The following is a 14,607-nucleotide window of genomic DNA, read 5'->3' on the forward strand; positions in this document are numbered from 1 at the left end:
CCGGCTAATTTTTTATATATATATTAGTTGGCCAATTAATTTCTTTCTATTTGTAGTAGGGACGGGGTCTCGCTCTTCCTCAGGCTGGTCTCGAACTCCTGATCTTGAGCGATCCTCCCGCCTCGGCCTCCCAGAGTGCTGGGATGATGCGTGAGCCGCCGCTCCCGGCCTTGGGCATATTTAATTTTATTACGTGATGCCAAAGTAGTTTCTGGAAGGGCCACGGTAGGATTTGCATTTCTACCAGTCCTGTCGGAAAACACTCTTTTCTCCACATCTTCACCAGCACTGCGTGTTATGGCTTTTAAAATTGTCTCCCACCCCAGCCGGTTGGGTGCAGTGTGTTTTCCTTGCATTCCTCCAGTTTGCTTCTCCCTGGCTGCTCCCCAAACGGACACTGGTGCCTTTTCTGGAATCTCGTGGCACCACAAGAACAAAACAACTGGCCCGGGCTGTTTGTGATGTTACTCCGAGACTCATTCTGATGAGGAGGAATTCCTGCAATTCACTAGGGCTGTGTTTCCTCAGAAATTGTTCTCGATACCTGGGGAATTCTTTGCAAACCGAGAAAAGCCAAAGCTACAAATGGATGTCTGCTTCTTTTTTTTTATTTTTATTTTTTTATTTTTTTTTTGAGACAGAGTCTCACTGTTGCCTGGACTAGAGTGCCGTGGCGTCAGCCTCGCTCACAGCAACCTCAGACTCCTGGGCTCAAGCAATCCTCCTGCCTCAGCCTCCCGAGTAGCTGGGACTACAGGCATGCGCCACCATGCCCGGCTCATTTTTTCTATATATTTTTAGTTGGCCGATTAATTTCTTTCTATCTTTTTTTAGTAGAGACGGGGTCTCGCTCTTGCTCAGGCTGGTCTTGAACTCCTGAGTTCAAGCAATCTGCCGGCCTCGGCCTCCCAGAGTGCTAAGATTACAGGCGTGAGCCACTGCGTCCAGCCTGGATATCTGCTTTTTAAAAGAAATACCAAGGCCGGGCGCGGTGGCTCGCGCCTGTCATCCCAGCACTCTGGGAGGCCGAGGCGGGTGGATTGCTCAAGATCAGGAGTTCGAGACCAGCCTGAGCAAAAGCCAGACCCCGTCTCTACTATAAATAGAAAGAAATTAATTGGCCAACTAATATATATAGAAAAAATTAGCCGGGCATGGTGGCGCATGCCTGTAGTCCCAGCTACTTGGGAGGCTGAGGCAGGAGGATCGCTTGAGCCCAGGAGTCTGAGGTTGCTGTGAGCGAGGCTGACGCCACGGCACTCACTCTAGCCTGGGCAACAGAGCCAGACTCTGTCTCAAAAACAAAAAACAAAAAAAACAAATCACAGCTCTGGAGGCTTCGAAGGGGTTTGGCGACGTTTATTAAGTGCCACTAGCGTTTCTGCAGCCGCGGGCGGGGCGTGCGCGCATGCGCGGAAGGCGGGCCACCTGCACTTGGCGCTGCGGTCCGCGCGGGGGGCGAGGACACTGGAGGCGGGAGAGCTGCGCGACGCGGGGAGTGCGTGGAGGGGGGTGTGCACACGTGATGTCGGGGCCCGGTGTGTGACGCCATCACTGCGCCTGTGGTGACGTCACTGCTACCTCTGTGCGCGGCAAGGCCGTGCCTGCGCGTGACGTCAACGCTGCACCTGTGTGGCGTCACTGCGGCCGGGGGTGATGTCCTTCCTCGCTGCGTCTGCGAGTAACGTGGCCGTGTCTGTCCGTGTGCGACGTCACCGCTGAGGCTTGCGTGACGTCACCGCCGCTGCGGTGTGACGTCACCGTCGCGGCTATGTGTGACGTCACCGCCGTGCATGGGGGGGTCGCGGGGCGGGGCTGTGGCGGGAGTTACGCGGGGCGAGGGCGGCGGTCCGGCGGCGGCGGGAGGGACTGCGTCCGGCTCCGGGTGCGTCTGGCCGCGCGAGTCCGCAGACGGGCGAGTCCCGGCCTCCGCTCGGTCCTCAGGCCCGCGGCCTCCTCAGCCACTGGGGCGCGAAGGGGGCGGCAGCGAGACAATCGGTCAGGCGGACGGACGGACGGACAAACCCCTCGGCCCGCGCCCGCCCTGGCCCGGGGAGGAGACCGAGCGCCCGCCCAGGACCAGAGGCTGAGACCCAGGGCCGGAGAGGCCCGACCTCGCCAGCGCTCAGCCTCCGCCCGGCCGGCCTGCGTGTCGTGCCGCTGCTTCCCGCGGTCCTGAAGACACGGAGGAGCTGCCCCCAGCCCTGCTCGCGCCGCCCCCACCTGCCCCACTGGTCCCCAAGCTCGGGCCTCAGTCTCCCCCTTTTGTCTGCACAGAACTGGGCGGGGAACCTGCCCCCGCTCACACACCCTCCATGGCTCCCCAGGACGAAGCCCAGGCCTCGCGATCTGGCCTCCCCATCAGGGCCCCCCAACCCTCACGAAGCCCCAACAATTCCAGGGCCCCTCGCGTGAGCCTCCTGCCGGCTGGGGTGCCCCGCCCCTCCCGGCCTGGCGGCGTTCCCGAGGGGTCACGCTCGGCGCAGAGGCCGTTTCCTGCCCGGGGAGGAGGGGGCTGCGGCCAAGGCTCGCTTCCGCCGGGTCCTCTCCCTTCCTTCCCCCTCTTCCCTGGGGCCCGAGTGGCCTCTCGGTCCTCGGCTGGCTCCGGTCCCCGTCCCCGTCCTCAGCCAGGGATCGCCCAGCTCCGGCCCTGGCTGCGGGGGCCACGCCTTCCCGCACCCCACTTTCCTGAGACAGGAGCCCCCTCGTCCCCATGTCTGTCGGGCACCAGTGGCCCGGGGGGCCTGTGGACGCCTGCGCTGGGCCGCGTCCTCCTCCACTCACGGCCCTCTCGGGGCTCCCCAAGTCCTCACGGCAGCCCCCGTTGCTGCCTGGCCCGCCCTGGTCACCTGCCTGCCGCACCTGCACTTCCCGCCCTCGGCGGTCCCTCCTGGTTCCAAGGCGCCAGGTGGGGCCTTCGGCCGGGCCCTTTCACCTCCTCCCTGAAGCCCGCCCTGTCCCCCACGGAAAAATTCCAGCCTTCACCCGGGCTAGAGTGCAGGGCCCTCATCGTAGCTCTCTGCAGCCTCCAACTCCTGGGCTCCAGCAATCCTCCTGCCTCAGCCTCCCGAGTAGCTGGGACTACAGGCATATGCCACCATGCCCGGCTAATTTTTCTATTTTTTGTGGAGATGGGTCTTTTTTTTTTGAGACAGTCTCACTTTGTTGCCCAGGCTAGAGTGAGTGCCGTGGCGTCAGCCTCACTCACAGCAACCTCAGACTCCTGGGCTCAAGCGATCCTCCTGCCTCAGCCTCCCGAATAGCTGGGACTACAGGCATGCGCCACCATGCCCGGCTAATTGTTTTGTTTTGTTTTTTTTTTGCATATATATTTTTAGTTTGTCAATTAATCTCTTTCTATTTTTAGTAGAGACACTCTTGCTCAGGCTGGTTTCGAACTCCCAAGCTTGAGCAATCCGCCCACCTCGGCCTCCCAGAGTGCCAGGATTACAGGCATGAGCCACCACGCCCGGCCAAGATAGGGTCTTGCTATGTTGTCCAGGCTGGTCTTGAATTTCCGGCCTCAAGTGATCCTCCCACTTCAGCCTCCCAGAGTGCTGGGACTACAGGCGTGAGCCAGTGTGCCAACCGGAAGTCTGGCCTTTCCACACTTCCTTATAGTTTTCCCGTCTTGGTTGTCACCAAAGGGGTGTCGAATGGCACATTCATCTGGTTTACCATCCGTCTGCCCCACTGGACTGTGAACCCCACGAGCGTGGGGGGTTCTGTGCCTTATTCCCCGCTGTGGCCCAGCACCCAGCAGCTGCCCGGTAAATACAGGCAGAGTGGGCGAGCACATCGTGGCAGCGGTGACAATGAACTTGAGTGACGCTCGCTGTGAGCCCAGCTCAGAGCCGCAGAGCCAGGGCTGAACGCCCACCCGAAGCCGTTCCATGATGCTTTTTTTGCCATTTCCAGCCACTGAGGGCGCTGGACAAAGATTTGCTCAGCGTCTGTCCTTATGTCCACCTTGTCATCTTAAGTTCATCGCCAAAGGACGTTCCCTCTCATTAGGTAAAGAAAACCCGGTGCACTTGTCACCGGTACAAGATGACTTAAAAATGTTCGGATCTCACCGGGCGCGGCGGCTCACGCCTGTCATCCCAGCACTCCGGGAGGCCGAGGCGGGAGGATCGCTCGAGGTCAGGAGTTCTAAACCAGCCTGAGCAAGAGCAAGACCCGTCTTTACTAAAAATAGAAAGAAATTAATTGGCCAACTAAAACCATATATATATAAAAAAAAATGAGCCGGGCGTGGCGGCGCATGCCTGTAGTCCCAGCTACTCGGGAGGCTGAGGCAGGAGGATTGCTTGAGCCCAGGAGTCTGAGGTTGCTGTGAGCGAGGCTGACGCCATGGCACTCACTCTAGCCTGGGCAACAGAGCGAGATTCTGTCTCAAAAAAATAAAACAAAACCCCAACAAAAAAGAAAGCGTCAGAGTGGAAAGAAAGATCGGCTCTCCCTGTGCATGGGGTGGCTGAATTGGTCGTGGCCTTGGGCCGTGTCACTTTGTTAGGTGCGTCTGAAGCCCTGGGCGGTGTGGTGGCTCCTGTCTGTAATCCCGCAGCGCTTGGCGGCTGCGGTGAGCTACGATCGCGCCCCTGCACTCCAGCCTGGGCGGCAGAGCGAGCCCCTGGCTCTCTAAAACAATGATAATGATAATTTAAAAATAATTAGAATTCCGGTGACTTGCTCCAAGCTGCCTGGGGAAGGCAGAGCGGGCGGCCCCGGCCCCTGGTACCTGGTCCCCCTCTCAGGGGAGGGCCGGCCCTTCCTGCGACCCTGAAGAGGGAGGCTGGAGAGGCCCCGGCTTAAGTGCACATTGTTTCCTAGCAGGGCGACGTCACTTAGGGTAAACAATGTCAAGTGCTTCCCCGGTTCTCAGCCCTGGCGGCCCTGGGCTGGGAGCCCGGCCCTGGCCCTGACTTGCCGGGCTCATGACCCCGAGCTGGTTACTTCCCTGGGTCCTCAGTCCCCTCCTCTGAGAAGTGGGGGTAATAATAGATCGTCCTTCCTTGCCAAGATGGGAGGGGTGTGGGGGTTGGGATTGTGTTTGCCTGGGACGGGGATCTCCTCCCCACCTTCTTGCTTCCCTTTCTGGGGGGCTTTCTGGGGCTGAGAACTTTCTCCCAGGCAAGCCCGACCGTCGCAAAGCGGGCAAAGGGCCGCCTGGCAAGGGGGTGAGCTCCCCGTCGGAGGGGGTATGTAAGAGGCATGGCGGAGCCGGAGCTGGACGTCAGCCTCAGGCCGGGTCTTTGGAGTCAAGGGGATCCGACTTTAGAGACCCCTCGGTGCCTCCTGGAGCCTGAGGTGGGGGTGACAATGCCCACCCCTGACTCCTGCACCGGGACGTGGGGGGCCGAGAACTGCAGGGAGCACAGGGTGTTCTTGGGAAGGCGGCCTGAGTCACCATGTGACGCACAGGGTGTAGTCGGATGGATGACCAGCCCAGGAGGAGGTGACGGGCAAAGGCAGCGAGCCATGACCTCGGCGTGTGCCGGCGGCCCCGGGCGCCCCTTGCTCTGGCCCTCTGTGGACCGCACTTTACGGTTAGCAACCTGTTTCCGAGCCTGGACTGCAGAGACTCCCCCCCCCACCTTTTTTTTTTTAAGAGCCGGGGTCTCGCTCTGTCGCCCAGGCTGCAGTGCAGTGGCTTTATCACAGCTCACTGCAGCCTCCACCTCCTGGGCTCAGCGATCCTCCTGCCTCAGCCTCCCGAGTAGCTCGGGCTCCAGGGGTGAGCCGCCGCTGCCTGATCGTTTCAGCTTGTGTAGAGACGGGGGTCTCGCCATGTCGCCCAGGCTGGTCTTGAACTCCTGGGCTCGAGCGATCCTCCCGCCTCGGCCTCCTGAGTAGCTGGGGCTCCAGGCGTGAGCCACCGGGCGAGGCCAGACTCCTCTCTTGCCCTGGCCAGCTTCCGGGTCTGTGCCTTGGCTGTCCCTGCTGCCTGAGACGCTGTTCCTCCTCCTTTCCCTGAGGCGGTTCCTTCTCAGGCTCCAGCTCAGGCCCGGGAGGAGGGTCTCCTCGCCTCCCTTGCCTCTCTGGAGTCCGATCGAGGGGGTTCGTGTAGCAGCTGTGCCGCTCCCTGGCTGTGTTGCGTGGGGGGCAACGCATGCCCTCTCTGGGCCCCACTTTCCTTATCTGGAAAGTGGAAATCAGGGCAGCTTGCCCACCCGTTAGGGTTGTGAGGATTATTAAATCAGGGAGCTGATTTAACCAACGTGCTTAGGACCGCGTAGCGCTCACGATGGTGCCTAATAATTGTAGACTCTTGGGTTGTCTTATCATGACACATGGTCTGTCTGGCCCACTGCTCAGAGAGTTTCATGAGGACAGAGCTGGGTGTGTTTTGGTGACAGCTGTGTCCCCCAGGCCAGCAGGGGGGCCTAGTATACAGCAGGCGCTCAATTAAGGAAGCAGCCAGGCCAGGCACGGTGGCTGACGCCTGTCACCCTAGCACTCTGGGAGGCCGAGGCAGGCGAGTTGCTCAAGATCGGGAGTTCGAGACCAGCCTGAGCAAGAGCAAGAGCCGTCTCTACTAAAACTGGAAAGAAACTAATTGGCCAACTAAAAATATATATACAGGCGGCTCACGCCTGTCATCCTAGCTCTCTGGGAGGCCGAGGCGGGAGGATTGCTTGAAGTCAGGAGTTCGAAACCAGCCTGAGCAAGAGCGAGACCCCGTCTCTACTATAAATAGAAAGAAATTAATTGGCCAACTAATATATATAGGAAAAAAAATGAGCCAGGCATGGTGGCGCATGCCTGTAGTCCCAGCTACTCAGGAGGCTGAGGCAGGAGGATCGCTTGAGCCCAGGAGATTGAGGTTGCTGTGAGCGAGGCTGACGCCACTGCACTCACTCTAGCCTGGGCAACAGAGCGAGACTCTGTCCCCCCCCAAAAAAGGAGGCAGCCACTGTGATGTCAGCCTCCCTTCCTCCCGCTTTGGGAGCCAGCTTCACCCACAGCCCTGAGAGGAACTGCCTGGCCTGCGGCGTCTCACCTGGCGGGGGCGGCGGGGCTGCCTGCAGGGGGCCTCTGGGACTCCAGGATCCTCCTCTTGAATTCCTCGAGGCCAGCGGCGTCTGCAGAGAGGGAGGGAGGGGACGAGCTGGCCCTGCCGCCTCAGCAGCCCCTGCCCCCGGGCTAGGGGTACGGGGGCCCAGGGCAGCAGGATGGGGGGGCTGCCAGGTGGAAAGGACCCCCCGCCCCCCTTCCTGGCTCTGCCGGGTCACTCACCGATGACGGGCGGGGGGTTGGGGGCGGGCCCCACGGGTCTGGGCACCGACAGCGGCTGTGACTGTGGGCGGAAGGCGGGAGGGGGTTGGCAGGGGCCGGGGCCCCTGAGCTCCAGGCCCCGCGAGGCTCCTTCCAGCCTCGTGTGGAAGGACACACGCGTGACGGACGCACCCACCTGCACCCACCCGCACCCTCGAACGGCCTGGGGACTCCAGGGACCCGCCTCCCTGGGCCGCCCTCAGACACCCCGTTCTGCAGGGCTGGCCTGCCCCAGTCTCCCTCGAGGCCCCCACGCCCCTCCTCGGCCCCAAGTGGGCACGGCTGGCCCACCCTCCGCGGCCCCTTCCATCCTCGGTGGCTGCCCCGCCCCACCCCACCCCGCCGGCCCCTGGCCCTAAAGCCGCCTTGGGGCAGCCTCAGCCAGTCCCCGCCGCCCGCCCGCCGGGCACAGCTGGCTCTGAACTCAGTCCCCGGCCCCGCCCAGGCCACCGACCCTGCCTGACCCCGCGCTCCCCCGGATCTGACTCCGATCCCAGCCACCCCCGGGCCCCGCGTCCCCCGTGAGTCCGTTGCTCCGGCCCCAGCCCTCGGGCCCACCGGGCCCACCCGCACACACCGGCCGACTCCACACCCGGTTCCAGCCTCTACCCACAGCCCCCACCCCAAACCCGACCCCAGCCCGGACTCCAGCCCGGACTCCACTCCCACCCTAAGCCTCTGTGGAGACCAGACCTCAACCCTGAAACAGCTGGGGCCCCTCACTTGCCCCAAGCCCGTCTCAGCCCAGCCGCCCCCCCAGATCAGCACCCACACTGGCCTCGCTCCAAACCCGATGTCCCCCCAGCCCCCACCCAGGGCCACCCCATCCTTCCTTTTTTTTTGAGACAGTCTCACTCTGTTGCCCAGGCTAGAGTGAGTGCCGTGGCATCAGCCTCGCTCACAGCAACCTCAGACTCCTGGGCTCAAGTGATCCTCCTGCCTCAGCCTCCCGAGTAGCTGGGGCTACAGGCGTGCACCACCATGCCCAGCTCATTTTTTCTATATTTTTTTAGTTGACCAATTACTTTATTTCTATTTATAGTAGAGACGGGGTCTTGCTCTTGCTCAGGCTGGTCTCGAACTCCTGACCTCGAGTGATCCTCCTGCCTAGACCTCCCAGAGTGCTGGGATGACAGGCGTGAGCCACCGCGCCCGGCCCGCCCAATCCTTTAGCTCAGCTCTACCCCAGCTCCGGCCCACTCAACCCTCAGCCAGCCGGTCACCCTAAGCCCAACCCAACCCCAACTCCTAATCCGTTGTCAATACCAACCCGGGTCCCAATGCCGGCGGGACTTGAAATTGCACCCTTGTCCCCAAAGCGCTCACCATGTCTAGACCCACCGGCCGCCTGCACGTGCCGGATCCCCAACTCCAGGCTCAATGCCTCCGCTCACCCAGCCCGCAGTGGCCCAGATCCAGGCTCGCCATTCGCCCGGCCCTACGCCCGGCCACCGCCCTCCGTCTGGCGCCTGACTGCACTTGTGCCCTTTCCTCGCAACCCAACTCCAGATTCACCCCCGAGGCTGAGATCTGTGGAGTCCCGAGGGGAACCCAGACTTTACCCCAACTTTAACCAACTCTGGGCGTGGCCGAGGCCGGGAGCTCATCTCGGCCCAACTTGAACCCGAGTGCCCTGTCCGCGCTGGCCGACATCCTTTTTTATTTTTATTGATTGATTGATTGATTGATTTTTTGAGACAAAGTCTCGCTTTGTTGCCCAGGCTAGAGTGAGTGCCGTGGCGTCAGCCTCGCTCACAGCAACCCCAAACTCCTGGGCTCAAGCGATCCTCCTGCCTCAGCCTCCCGAGTAGCTGGGACTACAGGCATGCGCCACCACGCCCGGCTCATTTTTTCTGTGTATTTTTAGTTGTCCAGCTCATTTCTTCCTATTTATAGTAGAGACGGGGTCTCGCTCTTGCCCAGGCTGGTCTCAAACTCCTGACCCTCGAGCAATCCTCCCACCTCGGCCTCCCAGAGTGCTGGGATGACAGCTGTGAGCCACCGTGCCCAGCCATCAACCTCCGTTTAGAGTCAAGCCAGACCCCAGCTCCAGTGGCAGCCGGATGACAACCCCAGACCCGACAACCGCTGGAGGCACAAACCGACCTTGCACTCCAGTCTACCTCCCTCCCCTCTCTCCACTCCCCACCTCCGTTGTCCACTCCCTCCGGGTCCCAGTGCTGGGCGGGCGTCCCCAGGGAGCCCGGAGCTCACCCCCGGTGCAGACCGGGAAGCCAACCTCAAACCCGGCTCCCGGCTCAAGTTCAAGGTCACCACCACCATCACCACCACCACCACCACCACCACCAGCCCTGCGCCCGGGCCCGGTTCCGGGGCAGCCTGGGGGCCCCGCCGGCCTACCTTGGCCTTGATGCAGGTGTCCAGGGCCGAGTTGCTGACGGCCAGCTGCATCTTGGCCTGCTCGGCCTCCCTCTTCCGCTCCTGCAGCTCCTTGGCCGCGCCGTCCCGCTCCCTCCGCAGGGCCGCCTTCTCCTCCAGCACCAGCTGCGTCTGCCGGGCGCACTCGGCCTGCAGCTTGGCCTCCCGGGCCTGGGCCTCCTTCTCCGCCTTCTCCCGGGCCTCCTGCCCCGCCCGCAGCCCCTGCTCGGCCTCCAGCTTCTGGCGCTGCAGGTCCGAGTTCTCCCGGGCCACGCGCTCGATGCCGGCCCTGAGGCTGCGGGCCAGCTCCTCCACCTTGGAGCTCATGACCCCGGGCAGGAGGTCGCAGCTGCGGCGGATGGCGTCCAGCTCCGGGCCCAGCGGCGCGTAGAGGCCGTAGCTCAGGGAGTCCAGCCGGCGCGGGATGATGGAGTCCCGCCACAGGCTCCGCAGGTCGGCCTCGAACTTGTCCTTGTCCAGCTGCAGGCACAGCGCCTGCACCTTCTGCAGCCGGTCCTCCGCCAGCTGCCGCTCCTGCCGCTGCTGCTCGCGGGCCCGCCCGCACTCGGCCAGCTGCTCCTCCGCCGCGCGCCGGGCCAGCGCCAGGCCCTCCCTGTCCTTGCCGCACACCGCCTTCTCCTTGGCCAGCTCCACCTCCGCCGTCCTGGCCTTCTGGCCCAGCATGAGGAGCAGCGCTGAGGGGGCGAGACCCAGGCAGGTCAGGAGCTGCCGGGAGCACTGTACAGAGAGTCCCCCCAGCCCCCAGCTCTCCCTCCTGTGGGCTCGAGAGACCCAGGCAGGTCAGGAGCCGCTGGGAGCACTCTACAGAGAGTCCACCCGGCCCTGGCTCTCCCTCCTGTGGGCTCGAGAGACCCGGGCAGGTCAGGAGTGGTCGGGAGCACTGTGCAGAGAGTCCCCCCCAGCCCCCGGCTCTCCGACTGTGGGCTCAAGAGACCCAGGCAGGTCAGGAGCCGCTGGGAGCACTGTACAGAGAGTCCCCCCAGCCCCCAGCTCTCCCTCCTGTGGGCTCGAGAGACCCAGGCAGGTCAGGAGCCGCTGGGAGCACTCTACAGAGAGTCCACCCGGCCCTGGCTCTCCCTCCTGTGGGCTCGAGAGACCCAGGCAGGTCAGAAGCCGCTGGGAGCACTGTACAGAGAGTCCGCCCGGCCCCGGCTCTCCCCCCTGGGCTGAGCACTCACCGTCGCAGCTCTTGTTGGTCTCCTGCAGACGGTCCTGGCACTGCTTCTCACTCAGGATGATGGCAGCCACGTACCGCAGATTGGTCGCGTCCACGGCCTGCCCGGCGGGAGGACACGGACATAGCTCAGCGGCCAGCCTTCCTGGGACGGCCCAGCCCCACGCGGGGCCCCCAGGTGGCTGGCGGAGCCGAGCTCGTGAGGGCATCGCCCCAGGGCGGGGGGTGTTTCTCTGATCTGCAGAAGTGTGGGCCGGGCGCGGCGGCTCATGCCTGTCATCCCAGCACTCTGGGAGGCCGAGGCGGGAGGATCGCTCGAGGTCAGGAGTTCCAGACCTGAGCAAGAGCGAGACCCTGTCTCTACTATAAATAGAAAGAAATTAATTGGCCAACTAATATATATATAGAAAAAATTAGCCGGGCATGGTGGCGCATGCCTGTAGTCCCAGCTACTCGGGAGGCTGAGGCAGGAGGATCGCTTGAGCCCAGGAGCTTGAGGCTGCAGTGAGCTAGGCTGACGCCACGGCACTCCAACTTGGGTGACAAAGCGAGACCCTGTCTCTAATAAATAAAGCAAAACAAACAAACACCAAAATCCCCAGTGCTTAGCAGCACCAGGGCAGCAGGAACACCAACATTTGTCCTCACTAAGATCAGAGACCAACGGAGCTGCCACGGCAGGGGCCCGGCGGGGCTGTCTCCCAGCACTGCGCTCCCGTCTCTGGGCTGGGGCTGGGCGGCCCGCAAGCCAGGGACCCCCGGATCCCTGGAGATAGAACCCTGAGGAATTGTGAGCCAGAGGAATTTGTCGACTTCGAGGAAAAGAAAAGAAAAAAAATCTATGATTTTCAATTTTTCTTTCCTTTGAGACAGAATCTAGCTCTGTCTCCCTGGCTAGAGTGCTGTGGCGTCACCACAGCTCACTGCAGCCTCCAATTCCTGACCTCAAGCAATCCTCCCGACTTGGCCTCCCAGAGTGCTGGGATTACAGGCGTGAGCCACGGCTCCCAGCCCAAATTGTTAAGTTTTTTTTTTGTTTGTTTGTTTTTTCGAGACAGAGTCTCACTCTGTCTCCCGGGCTAGAGTGAGTGCCGTGGCGTCAGCCTCGCTCACAGCAACCTCCAACTCCCGGGCTCAAGCGATCCTCCTGCCTCAGCCTCCCGAGTAGCTGGGACTACAGGCATGCGCCACCATGCCCGGCTAATTTTTTATATTTCTAATAGAGACAGGGTCTCGCTCTTGCTCAGGCTGGTCTCGAACTGCTGAGCTCAATCGATCCGCCCACCTTGGCCTCTCAGAGTGCTGGCATTACAGGCGTCAGCAACCCGCGCCCGGCCTCAGGCTAGTCTTGAACTCCTAGCCTCAAGCGATCCTCCTGCCTCGGCCTCACTCCCACCATGCCATATTTAGGGTACACTTGTAACTAAAACAATTATTCACTGGTGCTCTGGAATTGAGGTTTAACTGGGCATCCTAGATGTTAACAGGCAGCCCTGAGCCCCTGACTTAATAGGCATAGATAGAGCATCCAGAATGTTCTGGCACAGGCTAGCTGCAGCTGGGAATTGGCTGGACAAAAGCTCAGAGCATTTTGTTCTCACTCAAGGATAACATGTACAAAAGGGTCAAATCCTCCAGATACTGGGTGCCCGAGTTGGAAATAGCTTATTGGGCCGGGCGCGGTGGCTCACGCCTGTCATCCCAGCACTCTGGGAGGCCGAGGGGGGAGGATAGTTCAAGGTCAGGGGTTCGAAACCAGCCTGAGCAAAAGCAAGACCCCGTCTCGCCAAAAACAGAAAGAAATTGGCTGGCCAACTACAAATACATAGAAAAGTTATTAGCCGGGCATGGTGGCGCATGCCTGTAGTCCCAGCCACTCGGGAGGCTGAGGCAGGAGGAAAGTTCGAGCCCAGGAGTTTGAGGCCACTGTGAGGAGCTGTGATCACAGCACTGACTGCACTCCAGGCCTGGGGACAGGGTGAGACCTTGTCTCCGAACAATGAAAGCAAACAGGCAAACCCACCACCCAATACAGCAGGGATGTGGACGTACTAAAGACAAAAAAAGGCCGGGTGCAGTGGCTCACGCCTGTCATCCCAGCACTCTGGGAGGCCTAGGCAGGAGGATAGCTCAAGGTCAGGAATTCTAGACCAGCCTGAGCAAGAGCGAGACCCCGTCCCTACTACAAATAGAAAGAAATTAGTTGGCCAACTAATATATATAGAAAAAATGAGCCGGGCATGGTGGCGCATGCCTGTAGTCCCAGCTACTCGGGAGGCTGAGGCAGGAGGATTGCTTGAGCCCAGGAGTTGGAGGTTGCTGTGAGCGAGGCTGACGCCCCGGCACTCACTCTAGCCTGGACGACAAACCGAGACTGTCCCCCCCAAAAAAAAACCCCCAAAAAAGAAGCCCACTGCTTATCCCACACGGAACGCGGGGCGCGTGACCGCGGGAGTCCCGGCGGGGAGGCCGAGGCCGAGGGCGCGAGGCCGGCCTTACCCGGTCGGCCTGGCACTGGCGGAAGCTGGCGTTGATGCGGTCGAGGTCGCGGCGCGCGGCCAGCAGCATCTGCATGATGGCGCCCTTGGCCTGCGCGGTGAGGTTGAGCTCGCGGGACAGGTTGGCCTGCGCCGCCAGCAGCCCCCTCACCTGGCCGAACAGGCCCTCGGCGCGCCGCTCGGTGGCCTGCAGGTTGGACTCGGTGGCCACGTGCGCGTTGCCGTAGACCATGAAGAGCACCAGCCCCAGGATGATGAGGAACTGGATGAGCGTGGCGAAGAGGAAGAAGTAGCGCAGGTAGTACCAGCAGCCGCGCCCGCCGCCGCCCGCGCGCGCGTACGCCCCGCCGCGGTCCATGGCCCGCGCCCGCGCCCGCCGCCCGCGCCGCGCCTGTGCCCGGCCGCCCGCGGGCTTATATCAGCCCCCTCAATACTTCCCCCGCCGGCTCCTTCCTGGCCGGGAGGAAGCGGGGGCTGCGGGTTATCTCAACACTCCCACCCTGGCTGCCAGGGGCGGGGCGGGGCCGGGCCTCTGAGTGTCACCAGCTGTCCCCGCCCCTCCCCCAGGGACGGGCAGAGGCCCCGGCCCCCCCCCCACCCCCGTCCCTCCTGGCCTTCGCCCCGGGCCGTTCTTGGCACGGGCCCCACATCCGCTCGCGGAGGGGGCCGGGCCCAGCTGCTGTCGCCCTTGTGTGTGCGCAGGGGGGAGACTGAGGCACGGGAAGGAGCAAGGAGCGTTCTGGGGTTCCCGCCGGCTGGCTACAGGCGCGCGCGCGCGCTTCCCGGGGCCGGCTGCCTTCCGATGGCACGGGCTGAAGCGTGGGGAAGGCTTAGCCCGGGAGTGGACAAACAGTAGGTGCTCAGTAATTGCACACTGGAGGGCCGAGCCGTGTGTGGCGGTGGCTCTGTGCCCTAGGCTCTGGCGTCCCACCCTCTGGCGTCGCTTGGGGCCGCCAAGAGCCGGCTGCACCCCGGGTAGGCTGAGGGGCGGGGCCTCGCGTGTCTGGGCCTCGGTTTCCCCCTCCGTCGCATGGGGTGAGCCCGGTGCCCGTGTCGCCCTGTGGCTGTTGCTATGGCGATAGTCTCCTGTCTGCGGCACTATCTGGGGGCTCCATGGGAGGACGGCGAAGGAGAAGAGTCAGATCGGTGGGTGGGGTCCGGGCTTTGCGCCGCCCGACACTCCTGGCACTGAAAACCACGGGGTCTCCTGGGGTCACTGCGGGGTCACCCCCGGGCCGGCAGGGACGGGATCTGGGC

General features: G+C 62.4%; 1 protein-coding gene across 1 annotated transcript; it reads right to left on the bottom strand.

The window, feature by feature from the left end:
- Positions 1-1,336: 1,336 nt before the first annotated feature.
- On the bottom strand, positions 1,337-13,743 carry PLVAP (plasmalemma vesicle associated protein). Its single transcript, XM_076001516.1, has 6 exons — positions 13,352-13,743; positions 10,857-10,953; positions 9,640-10,352; positions 7,240-7,300; positions 7,004-7,085; positions 1,337-1,964 (listed from the first exon to the last, which is right to left on the bottom strand). Exons 1-6 carry the CDS (start codon positions 13,706-13,708, stop codon positions 1,958-1,960), a joined length of 1,317 nt encoding a protein of 438 aa, XP_075857631.1. The 5' UTR covers positions 13,709-13,743; the 3' UTR covers positions 1,337-1,957.
- Positions 13,744-14,607: the final 864 nt, after the last annotated feature.

The sequence above is a fragment of the Microcebus murinus genome, chromosome 4 (genome assembly GCF_040939455.1).
Source record: "Microcebus murinus isolate Inina chromosome 4, M.murinus_Inina_mat1.0, whole genome shotgun sequence".
NCBI lineage: Eukaryota > Metazoa > Chordata > Mammalia > Primates > Cheirogaleidae > Microcebus > Microcebus murinus.